Raw genomic sequence first — 20,033 nt, 5'->3', positions numbered from 1 at the left:
GCTCTTTTCAGTAACTAACTCTGACTCCCACAGTCTGGACAAATGATTGATTTCGTGGTTAGAAAAAGAGAAAGCTCTTGCGCTAAACTCTGTAGTGCAAACTACTTCTTCCTCATTTGTTCCCTAGCTGAATAGGACCTTATTAAAATGCACTTTCCAAAAAAAATACCTGCAGCTGGCCTTTATAACCATGTTTTGTATATATAAATAAGTAATTTGTCCCAGTCTTTTGTATATTAACAAACCATTGGGAAACTTGTCAATATATATGAAGGCTGATAGTCCTGTTTTTTTTTTTTTTATGCTAAACTGTATTGCCTATATTGATCAGCATGTAAAATATGAATCAAATAATTTATTAATAAATCAATACTTACTGGTCAAAGACTTAGATCTTTGATAGAAGGATGCAGTTTTCTTGTTGGGTTATGTTGATTTATTAAGGACTTTACACACAATATATATCATATACTTCACATTCGAATCATTAGCTATTTTGAATACAGAAAAAACGAAATACAGAACTATAATTTAGAACACTGAGAGGTTAGTGTGACTAATAGGCTCTTCCTTCTTTGGCACTTAAGTACTTTGTTACTGAAATGGAATGCCAATATGAATTAGGTAGACAGGACAAACTAGCTTGTTCTATTACTGTACCTTTTTTAGATATTAACGATTGTACTCTAGAGTTTACTTTAGAGTTATTTTCTCATATAAAATAGATTTTATTTTATCTTACTGTATATTAAAATGTTTACATAATTAGACTTTAAATGGTATTTTTCTTTATCTGACTTATTTTACTTAGGATGATGCTCTCAAGGTTTATCCTCTTTGTTTGTTTTTTTTATTTTTAATTTAAAGTTAATTTGAAGTTTCTACCCTGAGGACAGGACATTGTGGCTATCACTCTTTCATACAGTCACCAGGAGTTGGAACCAACTCAACAGCATATACCCTTTTTATGCACAAAAAGTTAGCCTCAGAAATTTCAAACTCATTGACAAAAGAAAATTTTCATATATTTTAGACAATAACAGCAAATCAAAAGCATCTAGTTTTGTCTTAATGAAGAAAGAGGATACTCTCCATCAAAGCGGCAGGAGAGAAGAATCCTACTCATGTCACGGGAGTTAAGGGAGAGATGCTATTAGCATTTCATATTATTAATACCTTAGGGTGAAAATGCACTCTCTGAATTTGACTTTTTACTTTCAATAATTTAAATAATTGTGTTAAATATCTCTTCTTTGTAATGGCTGGTCTGTTTATGAAAAAGGCCCTCTGTGTGTCTCTTTATACTTTGTTGACCATTAATTTTAATTTCCAGTATCTTAGTGGATTCTCTGTTTGTTACTATGCACATGATGCTTTTCACTCATGTCGATATGTTTTTTCCTCAGCTGATGTGGATTAGTACAGTACTTCTTTAGAAGTTGAGTATTAGAATGAAGAGGATTTTTTCCAATTGTGCTGCTTTCGAAGATATAGAATTCCTGTTTTTTAAGTTCTTAGGAAGAGTTCTAAATGTCACGGCTCTGGGAGACCACATTAGAACCTGACTTACTGCTGTAGGATCAAAGAGTTTCGTAGCTCTGTTTTTGTTTTGTTTTGCTTCTCTTCACAAAATATCTGCTCTGGATGTTTTGCATTTGAAAATTAATTTTGTAAAGACTAGGTGAACTTGGTGAATATTCCCCAGTCACTTTTCAACATACTCATCTCCTCCTAAGATAAGAATCCCCCAGTAAAGAAATAATCATGGGGACTTGATATAGTATGTCGTACTACAGTTTAGATAGGCTTCCATGTATGGAGGTTAAGTTTGAAATTTGACGTTTTTATGATATTATAGGTTTTTTAAGTCTTATTTTTTTCATACTATTTAAGCACAGGAAAATATATTCCTTGGAGAGAATGATCCTAAGAATAGTCTCACATGATATTTCCCCCCAGTTTTATTGAGATATTATTGACATACGGCACTGTGTAAGTTTGAGGTGTATAGCTTAATGACTTGACCTTTATATATTATGAAATGATAACCACAATAAGTTTAGTTAACATTCATCATCTCATATATATATATATGTATATATATGTATGTATATATGTATATGTATATAGATAGATAGATAGATAGATAGATACAGAAAAAAAAACAAGAAATGCTTTTCTCCTTGGCGATGAGAACTTTTAGGGTCTACTCTCTTGAAATTTTAAAATATACCATACAGCATTGTTAACTATAATCATCATGTTATATATTACATGATTTTTTTTCTTTTTTACTTGTTTTCAGTAATTCTCAATTTAGGACAGGGACTGGGAAACAGTGCCTGCCATCCATATTCAGCCTGACACTTGTTTGTTTGTTTGTTTTTTAAGTCTTATTGAAGCATAGCCACACTCATTCATTTATGTCAATTTCATGCTACAAAGTCAGAGTTCAGCAATTTCAACAACCTAAAATATTTACTGTCTGACCATTTTACATAAATGTTTGTCAACTCCTTATTTAGGCTGGTCATTAGAATGAACCTTTCCCCTCTACCCAAACAAAATCTCTGATATGATGAGCTGTATCACATATCAATTCACAAGTTTGATATTATTCATGTAGCATATATGCATAGTTAGATTGAGGAGGCAATATTGTTGACCCCAACCCCCCATTTTATCCCCAAAATAAGAGTAGGTCTTCAGACAGGGTATGGATTAAAGATTCATATTAATGCAAACATAATTTGTCAGACATACACCTGAGAAAGCCTATTTAAAACAATATGAACAAAGCAAAGTGAAAAACGTGGTCATTATTCATTTTTAATCCTCACTAAAGAGATACAACATGGCAAATTCGTTGCTTAAGAACTGTTAAAGATTCCAATTCAGAGGGTTCTGTATCAGACTATTTTCTTTGTATTAATGCCAATCTGTTGAGTGAATATTATTATATGAGTTTAGCTTTTTCCTTTTGTTGAAAATAGCATTTGTTTCCATGGGGACTATTTATAAAAAATGTAAAATGGGCCACATTGAGCTTTTTATAACAAGAGATAGTGGCAGTAGTAGAAGACCTTTCCCTGGCTTTGTAAATGGAGTAGGTCAGCGGTAACTGTTCAGGTATTTAAGATACATTATCCTTTGTCATGAAATATGATAAACCATTTTGTACCACTCTAGAGTGTTTCAGTTGACATTTGCTTTTAGTTTATGTCCTTGAATTCTTATCCTGATGTAACAGCAGCCAATTTATTTCCTGTTGGCAATAAAAGACTTTAATGGGAAATATCAGCCTAATTTAGAAAAAAGTTGCTATGCTCATTTTGAGCAAATGCTTTCAAATAGTGCTCATCAGTGTCAAATGTCCACAATTAGGGCCTCCTTCCAACGTCATATTTTAGTAGATTTAAAAACAACAAAAGTAGAAGTAAAAATCAGAGTGTTGAGTGTTTTAAATATAATAAATGAACTTTTAACTTAATCTCAATGGAGTTTATTTTCATGTAAATATGTGCCAAATTAATTTGAAATTACCTTCCATAATTCTGCTAAATTAGTTGTTGCAATAAATTAGATGTCATCAGGGGCTTGCTTATTTATTTATTTATTTATTTATTTTCCAGTTGAACCTGGTTGTGGATGAACAGAAAGAGAAAATTACTGAAAAAATTATTCTTTCAATGACCCCAAAGGAACGCCATAAGGCACAAGAGGAAGTAAGAAACTTCTTTTTAAACTATACTATAAAAGCACAATTAACAGTAATTTTAAATTTAAGACAAATTTTACTTGGGTCTGGTAGTGAACCAACTATAGTTACATGATAACAACATAATGGAAAAAAATTGGTCAAAACTGGAAATCATTTTATTGATTCAGGCAGCTTGAAAAATAATTATGTAGCTGAAAGAATAAACCATATTGTAATTTTTTGAAAAATATTTATGAATACTTTCTCATAAATTTCCTAATTTAGGAAATTATTACATGCAACTTGAATCTGAAATTGATAACACATACTAACATAGGAAAAATAGTAAAATTTTGTTGAACTTTAAATAAATACTAAATCTTGCTTTTATTTTCTGACTTTCTAGGAATAGAATTATTCTTCTGAATTTTAGACATGCTAACAATGTTATCTCTTATCAAAGAAAAACTGTAGTTTACAAATGTCAAGCCTAAGTGAGGTAATCATAAGATTCTGTAGGCAATATTGTAATGAAGAACTATTAAAGGAAGACTTCGCTCCAAAGCTCATGCTGTGAAGTTGACAGCATATTCCATAAATGAAATTTTAATACAAAATTAGTGTTAGACAAAAGGGGGAAATGATTTTCCTGCAGTTTCCTGGAATGCAAAAACATTTCATCTTTCCGAGAAAGGAATGCGTATTTGCTAATTTCCATGTACCACTGTCAGCAAATAAAACCTACAAGCAACTTAAAGAATAAGATAGTGTGAATATTTAACAATTAAACTTTCATATAATTCTCTTTTGACATTTTGGCAAATAAATCTATCCAAGCTTTAGGGTTTTAATGTTTTCTTATGTTGATTATATCTCTCCTACTAACTATGTATTTTACAATAAATGCACAGGTAAATTGCATCAAATTTTCCTGAGTGAATTCAAGTCTTACATCAGAGACTACATTAATGTTTGGGACTTATCTATGTCCAGTACTAAAGACTATATTGTAAACATTGATTGGTAATCTCAGTAGAAAATATTTTACAAGAAAAATTCAACTCGAAAAATTATTAAGATGTAAAATATAACAATTGTACAGATTTAAGTTATAGTTCTGGCTCATTCTACTTAATATTAATGAGTTAAAAAAGTAGATTGTTAATTATAAATTTTAAATACATTGTCCTTTTCATTTGAAAGAAATTTTTTTTATCACAGTTGGAGAGTTTTATTACATTTTTATAGTAAGTTTAAAATGATTCTATCATGTATCTTGATATGGTAAATTTTAAAAATGCAAATCAATATTTCTAGTATAATTAAAATTACATATAATACAAATTATTAGAGGTGAAATATGAAATAAAAATAATAAAAGAATGAATAAACATTTCTTTCCTTTTAAATATTGTAAATGATTTGCTCTTCAATATTTTATGCAAAATTACAATTTCAGTGGAACTGAAAACTTGAAGTGGCCCAGGAAAATAATCCTTATAGTAAATATATCACCTTTAATGCCACCTTGTCAGCAACACTGAACATGAAAATTGTCTTTTCTGGAAAATCCAACAATATTTATGCACATTTGGTATTTCTTCTTTCTTCTCATCTCCATGTCTGTCTACCTCTGTACTTCAGTGTCCTTCCCATACAGTGCCTTATTTGGTTACATATTTGCTCGATCAGCTATGGCTTCAAACACCTTTGTTTGCTTCAAAAATCAAATGCACAGTAAAGGGAATATGTTTGTGTGTGCGTGTGTGTGCATGTGTGTGTGTGTAGTAACTGCTAAATATATTGAATAATTTTTACGTCATTTCTTTGAAAGTGACAATATTAATATTGCTGTGTAATTTCTAGTGCTTTGGTTAGAAAAAGTTAGTGACATCAAGTTTTAGCCCTAATTCATATACAGAGATGTGAAGCAGTAATGGTGAAGTGAAAGAAAAAATTAGGAAGGGGGGATTATTTCAGTATTTATTTTTGCCTACAGTTTACTTTTTATAATAAAAGTACTATATTTATAGATATTTCAAAACCCAATCTAAACATCACAAAATCTAAGAGTTAGTTTTAGATTATTGCTGCCTCTAGTTTTATCTTAAAATCTGGTTTATTTCATGTGATTTTTCCACATGAAAATTGGTCATAATAATAAGGTATGCATCATAAGATCACTGTGAGGTCATGACATATATTAAACTACATCAAGCTTTTTGGAAATGGTCTACTGGAAATCAGCATGTAATTTATTATTATTGGTTTAAGAGTGTGTTATTCCAGGTTGTCTGAAAAGTAAATACCAAGATGGGAATGAATGTATACAAATTTTATCAGAAAAAATGCTCATAAGAGAAAATGGGGAGAGCTCTGAGTGAAGCTGCAGAGGCAAGTCAGACTGAAATTCACACTTGAACATGAGTGAAGGAAAGAGGATGGGAAGACCAGGTGGAAGCATCTTAGACTGTTATGCAGTCTGAAGACGGTTTAGCAAAGCTGATGATATATCCTTGAACCAAAATTGTTTATCATAGGAGTCCTGTGATTCCACGAGATGGATTTGCCTTAGTATCCTCAGTCATTGGTGCCAATCTGGTGATGGATTTCAGAGCATAATAGCTGGGGCCCATGATCAATTATGTTCCTGTAGTTACAGGTCTGTGAGACGCATTCGTCTTGCTGGCTCAAAAGGTATAGTTGACATATGTTACCTTGTTACCATCAACATAGCCCTATTGCCAGGTGACTTATAAAAATATTTAAAATGTCTCTACTTTCAGTTACCTCTTTCCCTTGAGTGAATGGGGATGCTGGACTCTTGAACAGGCGTAAAGGCAATACATAAGAGGCCTATGGCTAGAAACAAGATAGAGCTCTTTCCAAAATATTCCCATCTCAGAAGGGGTCTAGGAAACTATTAAAAAGTTGGGAGTAGTCAAAGTTGTAGAAATAAGAAGTGGTACAAACTTTTAAGTTTCCTCATAGTTAACTGGCAGCTTCTAAATCAAGAGATGCTTAACTCTGCTCACAGGTTCTCATGTCTTTTCTAGTCTTCATTCATCAACTTTGGGTTTTGTTCACTTCTTAAACTGAAATTTGAAATACCCGTTATCATCTCCATGCACCCTTTCTGGTTCTTCCTAATTGTGTTATAAATGAGAAAGTTTCTTGTTTTTCGGTTTAAGCACCTACCTGGCTTTAAGATCATCCTGTATATTACTTGCCAAGGTGACATCCCTAGCATAGAAGCTCCTGCCCTTTGTGCTGATTTCAAGTGACAATTAAGTGCAAAGTGCTCTGGAGTCCTCCTTACATAGTACATAGATGGATTCAAGGCCACATTGAAGTCAGGCCGACAGCTGAACACACCATTAGAAAAATCAGGAGCTCCTCAAAGAGTCATTCATTGTAGTCAAAATACAGTATTCAGAATGTATGTTTCAGAATGTACAGCTTCAATATGTGTATATTTTAGAATGATTATAAACAGAATATTTTGTCCTGACTCTAAGTCATCTTGAGAATTTAATTAAATTCAAGGGTTGCATGAAGGTATCATAAAACATAATCAAACTGTCTTACATGTTATGCAAAAACCTATGTGTATATTTATAGACAGGTGTGCATTTGCATTCTTTCACAAGTTTGGTTTGTTTCCTGATCAGAATACTCAACTTTTTTTTGTTACCTTCTGCTCATTTGTCACTCTCCCAAATTCTGTACAAGTGTCACTTCCGTGCAGCATTTCCACGGAGAATGAAGAGTAGAATGTGTAGGCTTTCCGCTGCACAATGAGATGGCGCATTTTTTCAACATATGCATACGTAAGCCTTCTTTTGTGAATGGGACTGATAGGGTCAGATAATGTTTAAAGGGAAAGGCTTTATGTCTCTCAGCCTTCTATGTTTCCACATGGATGCTCCCACACACACATAGATTGAATTATGAACAGACCCATTAATGCTGGGATCACAAAAGGTCAAGTTTTGTCTTCTTTTACCGCTATTCACATTGCCTTTGTAGAGAGAGAGAGAGAGAGAAAGGATTTGCAGAAAGAAAAGATTCATGATGAAGAATTTTAAAGAACATTTTCCCCCTTTTAGCAACATCTGTGATTTGAAAAAAAAAATCATATTATATAAAATAATTCAGGAGTATTGTACTACCTACTCAATTTTAGTATATGAGTTATTTCATGTATAGGATTATTTTTAAGGGTAACATGTCATCTTAATAACTGAGAACAAAATGTAGCACTTTCAGGGTAAAAGACCTTATGAATATGTAAAGTAACATAAAGTTTTAGTAAAATTGGATGGAACTTTATCAAAATGTCAGTGATAGGATTCATCATATATTTTCTCCTATGTTTAAGATATGTTAATTTTTGCTAGAACATCTTATTTGGTCATTTTAAGTTATTCTTAAAAACCCAGGTGATAAGTGGTATAATTATGTTTCTCATACGTTAACAAGTAAATCATGTGGTCAATGAAAATCGCCAAAATGGTAGAGAAATATTTTGAAGTAATGAAGAATTCATAGGAAATGAAACTTTTAAGGCTTTAACCAATAGTCCTTAGGATGCAAATGATATCATCGATTGTATGGTTGGTTGATTTCTGATGTCACATGAAATCCCCTATCAGTGAAAGGCTATGAATTGTGACAGTAAAACCAGTCATGTATAAAAGTGCTCTCAGATCAAAGCCTGAAATCTCTCTCCTGCTCTCTCTCTCTCTTTCTCTCTGTCCCTCTCTCTCTGGTGGCTTGCTATAGCACAAGGTATAGTACCTAAAATTTAAAAGAGCAGTATTATTGACTAGCAAGATACATTGCATGATACTTAGTATACTTTAAAGACTATATAAAATTATGTCTTCTTGAATTATATGATGCTGGGGATAGGTTCAGAGAGGATCAGTACTTCACAAAAATGGACTCTTTGTAGTTAAGGCCTTTGATTCTTGGATTTTAATTTTTCCACATAACCATAAGAGCAAGTCAACTGGCCAGTTTTGGTCTCTAGTTTTAGAATAGTAAATACTATCATCCACCATTTTTAAGGATAATACTGCTAGAAGGTAGTATGATGAAGACGAGGCTGAGAACATTAACTAGTATTGGATCACCTATCATTACCATATTTTAAATGTTACAACTTTCTTAAAAGTTTGACAGTACTATGGAAAGCATAGAAATTTATTTCAGAAAGTGAGAAAAGATACTGAATACTGAATACCAAGCGGAAGAATCTGGGGGAGCAACTGCAGGATTCAATATGCTACTAGAAGTAGATTAATTCAGTTGAGGTGGCAGGATGCACTAGAAGGGGAGAGGCCATGGACAGGGATATTACTCAATAGGTGTTTTGATAATCCAAGTATGAGGTAGGGATGAGGAGATGAGGGCTTGGACCAGAGTATTATTGATAAGAAAAGACACGAGGGTGAGGAAATACATGTATTTAGAAAACTATAGTCCAGGGCCAAATCTAGCCCATCACTTGTTTTTCTAAATAAAGGTTTATTGGAACACACACCCTGCCCATTCGTTTACATATTATCTGTGCCTACTTTCAAAGTACAACTGCAGGTTCAAATAGTTTTGATGGAGACCTTATGGCCCATAAGGCTGAAGATATTTATTATCTGGTCCTAATAGAGAAAATGTTTGTCATCTCTTTATTTAGAGGAAAGGATTGTTTAAAGAGAGTAGATGATTGATCACATAGGGACAAATAAGAGAGAGATGGGAGCCCAAAGAAAAATAGGAATCATTTAAATTAGCTTGTTTATATGTATATAATACTTCTAAAGTTCTTGGGAAAAGTTAAATATAATTGAAGTAACATATAATATTATATATGAATTATCTAATATAAAATCTCCAACTACCTAGACATCAAAGTGAGGGAGAGAACCCATGTAGAAAATAGTTTCGAATTTTTATCTGCTTCATGTGAAATAGGTGTTGGGATAGAAAAAGAGACCAAGGAAAACAATTAAAGCTTGATATGCAAAAAACACTTAAACATGAAAATAATAATTATATAACATGTGCATGAGGCATCTATTATAGGTTAGACATTGTCCATTCTTTTAGCGCATTTAATTTTTATATGATAAGGCCAATATTATTTTTTCATTTATGGATGAAGGGGTTTTTTTTACCTGTTCAAAGTCTCTCAGTCAGTAAATAAGAGAGCCAGATTTAACCCAAGATTTTAAAAAGTCCATGCTGTATTTGGGGTCATTCATAATTCTGAATGAGTTGAATTTGATTACTTTAAAGAGACAAGGATAAAGTGAATTTTTGCTTTTCATCTTTTTTGGTCACGACCATAGATAGACCAGTGTTTTATGTAAGAATCTAATCTATTAAAGAGAATGTAAGTTTACATAACACAGTGAAGAGTCAAAGGATGTTTAATTTGCAAACTATATGGATTGAAACATTAAATTACTACTTATGAATCCTCAGCATGTCTTATTAATAATTATTATTTATAATCCATAGGTCAGGTTCATATCTCTTAAATATGCTGATTAGAAATCTAAACATTTAAAAATAAGGGGTACATGTTACTAAGTCTTTGCTGTTTCTGGAAAAATTCAGTGCGTTATTCAGAAATTGATCTATATTAAAAATATTATCTAGAATAGAGTATTGTCTTTGAAATATGGATATTTTGGAATGTTGTATTTAAGAGATTTGGAAAATTATATTTTGGAATATTTGGAAGGAAGATATCAGATTGATTTATTTAAAAGACCCACAAACATTAATGAAATTAATATAAATATTAAACTTTTTAAATGATAAAGATGAGGCTGAGAACATTGACTAATATTGGATTATTCATCATTTCCATATTTTAAATGTTGCAACTTCTTAAAACATGCAAATGGTAAAATAAAATATTCTACAAAGGAAGGTACATTAATAAAATTAAATGTTTTTGGTACATTTATTAGATTATTTAAAGTCTTAGGGAGATTTTATTCTGTTAAGCAGTTTAAAAGTCTTTTACAAACTTGTCAGTTGTGTTTTTTTTCATACCCAAGGATATTTTTAATTCAGTAATTGTAAATGACTTCCTATTATATATTACTGAAGTTCAAATGTTATAAATTTTCTCATAAAAAATTCATTGATGAAGGAATATATATCTTTTCTGTTCTTTTTACTTGAAGATCGAGCTATACTCAAATTCTTGTATTGAAGTCATTTTCCCCCCATCAAACTAGGTACTCAAAAATCTAATAGGTGTGACATCAACAATTACTTCTTGCTAACAACTCTTGTAATTTAACCCCTTCAGGTGAGCAGGCTGATTGATGAATTGCAGACAGCTATCAAAAGCAACAGAGGTCATCTCTCTAAACTTGGCCCCCAATTACAGGCTGAGCAGGAGCAATTCTCCTCTTATGTCTACCAACACATTAAAAGCCTTCCAGCAAACACTCTTATCCCAGGAGGCCTACAGCTCAAGGTGGGTGTCATTCTGGGACTTACATTGGGTTCAGCCAGAGACAAAACACTGCTCCATTTAAAGACTCTTATAACAATACCACTCAGCTTGAATTTCTTTTTATGTTGTCTTCCTCAAACTGGAGTTTGGCTTACAAGTGATAATATTACCATTCGGGGAATGTATTTTAAAAATAAAATACCTAGAAGCCTTTGAAATGTGAATTTTATAAACTTTAACTAGTTTTCAATCCAGAAAGTAATTTTAATGAAGAAATTTAATCATGTGAACATTTGCATACTTTTCCAAGAAATGTGTTTTTCACAGGAGTCACTATGTATTTCAGCTTTAAAAAACAACTTATTTGTAGAAATGGGCAAGCTTTAATAATTTATAGACAGTGGCAATAGGAATTAGAGGTGAAAGGCCAGGTGGCTGATTGATGTTCAAACTACATTTCCAAGGAAAAGAATCTGTATTGGATAAGTGTGACATATGTCTGAGTTTACTTGGTAAAATCAATACTTAAGAATATACTGGGAATAAAGGTGAATTGGTTATTTGTCAAGACCTGATGGTTAAATGTCCTAGACTACTCTTTGCTATTGCATCTTTGGAAGAGAAAAAGTCATACCTGACTAAGGTGGTTTAGGTACTGAAAGCTGAGGAAATTTAAATACTTTCATTTATCATAATAGAGTATATCCATGTTGTCTGTAAAGTTAATATCATTCTATAATTTCATATCCCATGTTTTAAGAGACTATAATTATTAAAATTGAATTCCACCTATGGAACCATTACTAAATTTCAGCCAACTCTTCCTTTCCTTTTGATTATATTTATATTTGAATGTGATAACTTCCTCCTTTTAATGGCATTCGCATGTTTGCATTTTGAATGAAAATATTACAATGTAAAAATTGACCTTTTGGGAAATGTAATTTCATGATAAACATGATAGTTTATTTCTCATAGTCTGTGCTAGTCAGCTAAAGGCTAAGGAAGTGATTGATGTTATCAAGTTCAAGGGTTCTATAGTCTAGTTGCATTGTTTTTTTCCAGATTTCTGATTTGGCTGCAGATGCTTTCCACCCTTTCGCAAAGTACTTGCTATTGATCAAGAGAGTAACTAAGTGAGGGATTGTGGTTACCTTAATGTCATTCATCCCCACTCGTTTGTATCAGCAAATATTACTGACCTGGAAAAAATAGAAGTGGTTTTTTTTTTTTCCCTTGCAAGTTTGTTAATAATTTCTACCATTTGTTCACATTAGCACATGGGCTTGATAGCAGATATTTTTAAAATTAAAATGCAGTTGACATGTAATTTATATTAGTTTCAGGTATACCACATAGTGATTCTACATTTATATATGTGATTCTACATTTATGATGTGATCACCACAGTGTCTAGTAACCAACCATCTGTCACCAAACAAAGTAACACCTTACAATATCATTGACTATATTTCTTGTGACGTATATTACATCTATGTGGTTTATTTATTTTGTAACTGGAAGTTTATACCTCTCATTCCTCTTTACCTTTTCACCCATTCTCCCACTCCCACCCCCTAGCAACCATCAGTTTGTTCTTTGTATCTATAAGTCTGTTTCTCTTTTGTTTTGTTTGTTCGTTTTGTTATTTTAGATTGTCTTAGATTCCACATGTAAGTTTAAGCATATGATGTTTGTCTTTGTCTGACTTATTTCACTAAGCATAATACTCTGTAGGTCCATCCATGTTGAAGCAAATGGCAAGATTTCTTCTTTATTATTCCTGAATAATATTCCACATCTTCTTTATACATTCACCTATCAGTGGACACCTGGGTTGTTTCCATATCTTGGCTGTTATAAATAATGCTGCAATGAACATAGGGGTGCATATATCTTTTAGAATTATTGTTTTTGTTTTCTTCAGATAAATTCCCAGAAGTAGAATTACTGGGTCATATGGCAGTTCTCTTTTTAATTTTTGAGGAACCTCCATGCCATTTTCCATACTGGCTGTACCATTTTACACTCCCACCAACAGTGAATAGTAAATATTTAACTTTAGAATCTGAATTGTTCCTCTCATATGTTCCCCTTTTAACATGCTTCAAATTCTTTCCATACCAGCGAACAAAAGAGGAAATTTATATATGCAAAGAAACCATCTTGTATTTGTTTAGGCTCATTATGCTGTACAATACAGTAGCCACTAGCCACACATAGTTATTTAAATTTAAATTAGTAAAAATCAATAAAAGTAAAAAATCCAGTGCTTCCAGTAGAATGCCTGTGACTTTTCTGATTTAATTACTGAAAACACCACATTCAGGAAACCAGTCAGTCCTGGGCCAACCAAGATGTGGGTCACCCTAGTCTTTTCTGAGTTCCCTTTTTCTTCTTTATGAAGCTTTCTCCAGTAAGTACTGTCTCATTTGCTTTTCCTGCCTTTCTTCCCAGTTTTTCTATTTCAACATCTAATTTCTCTTAGAGAATAAATTCCTCTTCCAGTATTGCAAGAAACCTGGCCATCAGCCCCATCTTCAGGCGTTTGTGCAGTTTCTTACTAGAGTCATCTGGAGATCTTTTATAAACATGAGTGCCTCTAACTCCAGAGACTTTGATTTAATTGGCTTGGCATGGTGAAGTTGGCTTCTACCAGCTTGACAAGGCTTATTGTTAAATTTTCAGGAATTTTGTGAATCATTTATTAAATAAAGTCATTAATAAAAACTAAATTATATAAACTTACAATTAAATAGGTTATATTAAAACTAAGATAATAAACGCTTTTTATTTCCTCATCATTTTATTACATTTTACTACTACTTACGCTCCTCGAAGTTATTTATGCCTTTCGTTTCTGTTTAGTGGAAATACTATATGCTGGTGTGCTACTGTGCATCTCTTCCAAAGTTTATGTTCAGTGATGGCTTGTCATAACTCAAAATTGGGCATAGTCAGAAATTGGCACATGTGGACCGGAATTACTCAGCCTCAAGAACCAAAATAATCGATAGTAGCCATCATCATCTTTTAGAGCAGTAGTTCTCAACTAGGGGCTGGCTGCAGGGTGTGATTCAAAATCCCCTGGGGTGCTATTTCATATTGTAAGTCACCTCTTCACTGACCTTTTCATCCTCATCATATATTTCATTGATAATTTAAAAATTGCAGCTTTCTGTTAGGTCTTAGTATTAGAAGGTCGTCTCTGAAAAGGACACACTCTTTCTGTGTCCCATAGTGCCTCGGTTCCATTTTTGCAGTCACATGGCATGATACAGTACCAAGTTTAAACGGACATATAAGAGAAGGGACAGAAAACAGCCTAAATTTGGATGTCCATACTGCCGTAGGAAAGTTTCTTGTTAAAAAAATTGAAAACACAACATAAAACATTCGTGGAATTTTAGGAAAAAGTTATATCACCCATATAAATTACATTACTTGTTATATGACCATTCTTACCCTCGCATATCACTCCGTATGCACTCATTTGCCCTGTGCAGTCACAACCACAGTGTGTACTTTTTTGTATTCTGGTACGTTCTCTTTCGGTCGCATCATAGCACCTTTAAAGTTGTTGAGATTTCTTGTTGTTTTTACCTTTAGTGATCACACTCAGTGTGCACCATAGTGTATAAAGCCCTTCACGGAAAAACTTTTTGAAGCAATTGCTTACTATTTCAAACCTTCTCTTAATCCCATATTCCCTGTCACTGCCACCACCCCCTGCCACTATGAGAACATCTGCTATAGCCATTGGCTCGGTGACTTCTGCCTTCCCAGTCTGTTCTTTCCCCGCAACTCCTCCTACTCTTCATCCCCATGGAGATGCTGTCAGAAATGTTAGCCTTTCCCTGGGAGAACAGGAAAGAAAGGATTGGTAGGAAAGGGTATTAGCAAATCTGTAAGGGATGGTGGGTGGAAAAACTAGTAGGAAGGTGGATGATCTCACAGAAAACTGATGGGAAAGAGAGTGAGATGTGTGAGTAGGTGGGAGGAAGCACAGGGGGATGAGTGGGAGCTGAGTACAGGGACATCCTTGCAACTAGAATTAGTGCTTTTCACACGCAGTTTGGTCAATGATGCCCAGTGGGTTATCTTCCATTTGCTGCCAGTAGAGGCAGATCTAGTTTCTGTGGGGCCTAGGGCTTGTAAAATTCGGGAGAGAGGATCCTTTTTAAAATTAGGCCTGAAAGTGGATATTTAGAATGACAAAGTAAATCACAACAAATTAATGAAAATTTGGGGATTGACTTTTTCTTCTTAGATGCTTTTTTAGGTAGCTTATCAGAAATACTTACATAGAAATACTCCCTAACTGCTGTCTGGCTTCCTCTCCCCATCTATGGCATTCTATGGCTCTTTGCAACTTCCAGCACTCTCGGGAGCTGGAGCAAGTAAGGGTCCTGAAGCTCGATCTTCATTAACTTCACATGAATCCACTCTGGCTGTGAGCAAAGAAAATATGGTAGAATTTAGTAACCTGGACACAAATTGGATTCAGAGAGCCATCATCTGTAGGTTTTTATAAGCCTTTTAATTTTTACATTGTTGGATTATAGTGTTTTCTTATAGTATAAAGAAATTTAAGCTTTTTAAAAAAGAGGTAATTCAGAGATTTTTTTTTTTTAGAGAATGTCTTTGTTCAGTATCTAGTTAAGCATCTAACAATTTTTATTCTTCCAATGACAACATAAAGAAGATCTTAAACGAATAGTCCATCTAGACATTATCAAATACATATCGTGACAAGGCACTGTTCTGGGTACTGTGGGAGGGTGCAGAGAAGGCTGGAACAGCTTCCTGGCCCAAACCCATGATACTTTTGATAGAATTAGAACAATAGGATATCTTTTGAAAACAATAAAACTAATGTGTAGGTTTTTTCAACTTTTTATACAATTTCATCATTTTTAGTTTACAGGCTTGTTTATACTTAGAAAATGGGATAATTTTGTTGATAAGAGAAAAGGAGCAATTTTTATCCATAATACTATCCTGGCTTTTCCTATATTTTGGACCCTTGAATTTGATCTACCAATGGCACAAGAGTACCACAAAACCATTTGAGATTTGCATCCTATTTTGTGGTCAATTTTGTAAAGCTTAGTTCTCTAACCACATATATTGATAGGAAGTTTACTTAAATATTTAAGAGTCTATGGAACAATTAAGTGAACAGACGGAGATAACTGAGGTCAGTTATCCATAAATTATGGCAAGATTTCTTTTTTGGATGGCCTTGTCACTGTTCTGCATGCTTTTTATGTTCTTATTTCCATCATGCATTTCTTGATTCTTGTCTTTCTTTTGAACCATTTTTCCCATATTTGTATTTATAACTCCTGAGTCTCTCTGTTACTTCACCCGAATGGCTTCAGTAAACAGCGGGAGTCCAAATTTAGGTTATGCTCTAAGTACAAGTAGTAAAACATGCCAACTTGACATTCATTTTCAAAGGAATTATGGCTAGAGTAGCAAATTCGGAATATTCAAGGTTATTGTTGTGACTTCAAGAACATTCATTAAGGGCAAAATGTGATGGAGATAATTAATTTTCATTTGTAGATTTTACCATTGTAGGGAACTGTCGAACTGCTTATTTTAAAGGTAAAGAAACTTAAGACTGTGAATGCCTCCCAGCATCTCATGAGATAGCCGTTAGCACTAGGCACTGAAACTTCTCACCTCCTTTTCTTTCCAGTACTCTCTTCCATCTTGCCTTCCTTTCTTTTTCCTTTTCCCTTCTTTTCTTTCTTTTCTTTTTCTTTTCTCTTCCCATTCCTCCCCTCCCTCCGCCCACCCCACCTGTGGGGGTGGAGGAAATGCCAGAGTATCCACTCCAGCCTATTTCTAGACAGGCATCTGCAGCCAGGTGTAAATCTCTGTGTGCAGGAAGATACAATCTTCCTTTCCTAGATCTGCTGAAGGGAAAAACTGCATCTGTATCAAAATCAGGGAAGAGCAATTGGTTGGGGCCTCAGCTCCCACGCAGAGCCGGATGTAATGAGACAGGCTTTCCCCGTACAGTCCTGACAGTCTTCAAGGTACCCAGAGAATTGCCAGGTGGGCAGTCAGCAGGGAAAGTCCGCGGGCCAGAGCTGGATTACTGTCCCAGCAGTTACCCAGACTAAATGCAACCACTGAACCTTACTGCTGCAGGCACACACTCTCTCTCAGGGAGATTGTCCTTCTCCATAGCAGTTAATTTGTTTTTACCTCTCAATTAGCTTTTTCACAGAGTGTTTGAGATGCTCAAGTCGCTGAGATTCTCTTCCTACATATGCTCCCATCCCCTGGATTACCCACTGACATCTATGTTAGCCCCACTCACTGTGAATATAATCAAGCATCAATTCATCATTTGAACATAGAAATGAATGCAGATTTTCTAGTATGTGCAAAGGAAGTGATGCATTTACACCTACTTAAGATTATACCTACAGTTTTGTTAATGTTTTATGATTAAAAAATGGATTATTTATTAAAATAAAAATGTATTGCCATGGACAATAAGCTTTTGTATGGGTTTTAATTACCCAGAGTATCATTCATATTAGGGGGGAAATTATGTTTACAGACATATATTTGGTATATTTTAAAAATAAACCGAATAGCATTAAAAAGACATTCTCTATCCAAAGTTGAAAATATGATCTCTGAGGATGAGAATTTGGGGAAATCTGATTATTTGGTTCATATTTAATCTTATAATGTTCATTTTCCCTAATTTAGGGGATATATGTTTGTTTCTCATCAAAAAAGCCCTTTCTTCCTATGAGAAGAAATATAATGAACCCAGGAACTTCCAATGATTTCCATTTACCAAGCTCTGATATATAATGCATCATATACTTCGCTACAGACAGGACCCACATAACTGGTACTTTAATCGTAATTAACTATAATTTTAGGCACTAAATTAATTTAGACAAAGTAAAATCCTTGTTCTATGTATCGTTGAAATAGTCTAATTTATTAAAGGTTTTTTGAAATTACTTAGCTCAGGACATGACATGCTAGTAAATTTACTTTGCTTCTGTCTTTTAGATAATTTTGAACATCTTCATATATTGAACTCAGTGAGAATTGTAATTAGATACAAAGAGAATATTTTTTTAGAATTATTTACTTTGTTTTGAAATTTTTACTTTGTTCATAGACACAGAAAAATGGGGTAGGAGAGAAGTCTTTAAGAATTATAACAAAACAATGAAATGTGACTTTAAATGCTTAAAGGAAAGGAATACAGGCCCACTCCCAGGATAACGGGGAAGCCAGTGAGGGCCATCTGACAGGCCTCCCCATCCTTGGCCTCCCTTGGCCCTTACTCCACTCTCACCCTCAAATTGGGCTGTCAGGTACCCTCAGGTTATCATTACCACCGTTTTTTTTCAAAACCTGCTCATAGGAAATAGGCATGTTATATTTTCTTTCGAGCTAAGACGATTGAATTTTGTTTTCTTAGATCAAAGTTTTTTCTTGGAATCTACTGTATAAAGTGAATGAAAGTAGGGTCTACCCTGTGTATGAAGCCTAGAAGGTGGCTTCCCGCTCCAGACTCACTCATCAGGTTTTGTCTCTCACTTGGGACCATAGCTCTGCCTCTCACCCCATATCCACCAGCCCTACCTACTCCAGGCCCTCCGAAGGATTCCAGAGAGCAGAGATTAAAAATCACAGCCTCCAAGAATTAATAACCAATAAAGTTGAATATTATTTGTTCTGTGATGTTTTAATTATGACAAAGGAGTAAATCTCTGACTGGAATTTCAGGTATTGGCAAGTTGGTGGGAGAAATACTTGGGATCAGAGTCTTCTGGCCCATCCCTAAAATCCTACCCCATAGACAGTCACTCACTATACATCTAAAGGGTGAGCTCTGCTGCAACTTACAGAGGAAATTTAAAATGTCTCTTTTAAAATAAATTATTTTCTTAAGTTTACTTTTTCTGGGCTTCAAAAAACATTATTTGATTTTTGTTTCAGATATCATTTGATTGATTAAATTGAACAATTGTACATAATTTGTTTTCACTTAAATGCATTCTCATTTCTTGGGACAAAAATGTACTGGCTCTTTACCTGTAGTTACTACTTAAAGAAAGTTCTGTTAGGCATTAAAACACTTTTTCTCATATATAGTATAAACATACTAATTCATTATTAAATTTTCACTGCCTGAATCCCACAATTTTAATATTTGCTTTGTGATTATCACCTTATCTAAATATTAAAGTTAGATATGTTTACTGTTTGATTTATAATATATTGCACATTTGAAAAAAAAATTTGGATATTCTAAAAGCTATCTTGCAAATCTGTAAAAATGAAAAAACTACCAGTACATTGGTTTAATACACATGTAATGTCAATTCCATTAGAGTTGATTTTCTATCTGCAAAGCTAACTTTGAATTCTTATTGGATAAAGATTATTTTTAAATTAGCTGTAAATATGGATAATTAGCCTCTTACATAAGAAAAATATTTTATTTTAACTTTCGTGTTTTTTGACTTAGGTAAAAAACATGTAGAAACAGAGAGCAGAATGGTGGGTACCGGGGGCTACGGGGTAGAGGAAATGGGGGAGATAGTGACCAAAGGGTACAAACTCCCAGTTAGAAGACGGATAAGTTCTGGGATCTAATGTACAACATTGTGATATAGTTAACAATAATGTAATATATATTTGAAAGTTGTTAAGAGAGTAGCTCTTAAATGCTCTCACCACAAAAAAGAAATGGGAGTTGTATGACATGATGGAGGTGTTAGCTAACTCTAGTAATCATTTTGCAATATAGAAGTATATCAAATCAACACATTGTATACTATAAACTTACACAATGTT

At 33.6% G+C, this 20,033-nt stretch overlaps 1 protein-coding gene across 1 annotated transcript in view; it reads left to right on the top strand.

The window, feature by feature from the left end:
- Window positions 1–20,033, top strand: part of DCDC1 (doublecortin domain containing 1) — a 367,143-nt gene that overhangs the window by 161,555 nt on the left and 185,555 nt on the right. The window contains exons 9-10 of the mRNA XM_039866324.1: window positions 3,633–3,725; window positions 11,031–11,201. Coding sequence (XP_039722258.1) covers window positions 3,633–3,725; window positions 11,031–11,201 — 264 coding nt within the window. The remainder of the gene's footprint in view (window positions 1–3,632; window positions 3,726–11,030; window positions 11,202–20,033) is intronic.

This window comes from Pteropus medius, unplaced genomic scaffold (genome assembly GCF_902729225.1).
Source record: "Pteropus medius unplaced genomic scaffold, Ma_sr-lr_union100, whole genome shotgun sequence".
NCBI classification, from domain to species: Eukaryota; Metazoa; Chordata; class Mammalia; order Chiroptera; family Pteropodidae; genus Pteropus; species Pteropus medius.
Note: the sequence above shows the minus strand (reverse complement) of the source record. Positions and strands in the feature narration are given on the sequence as shown.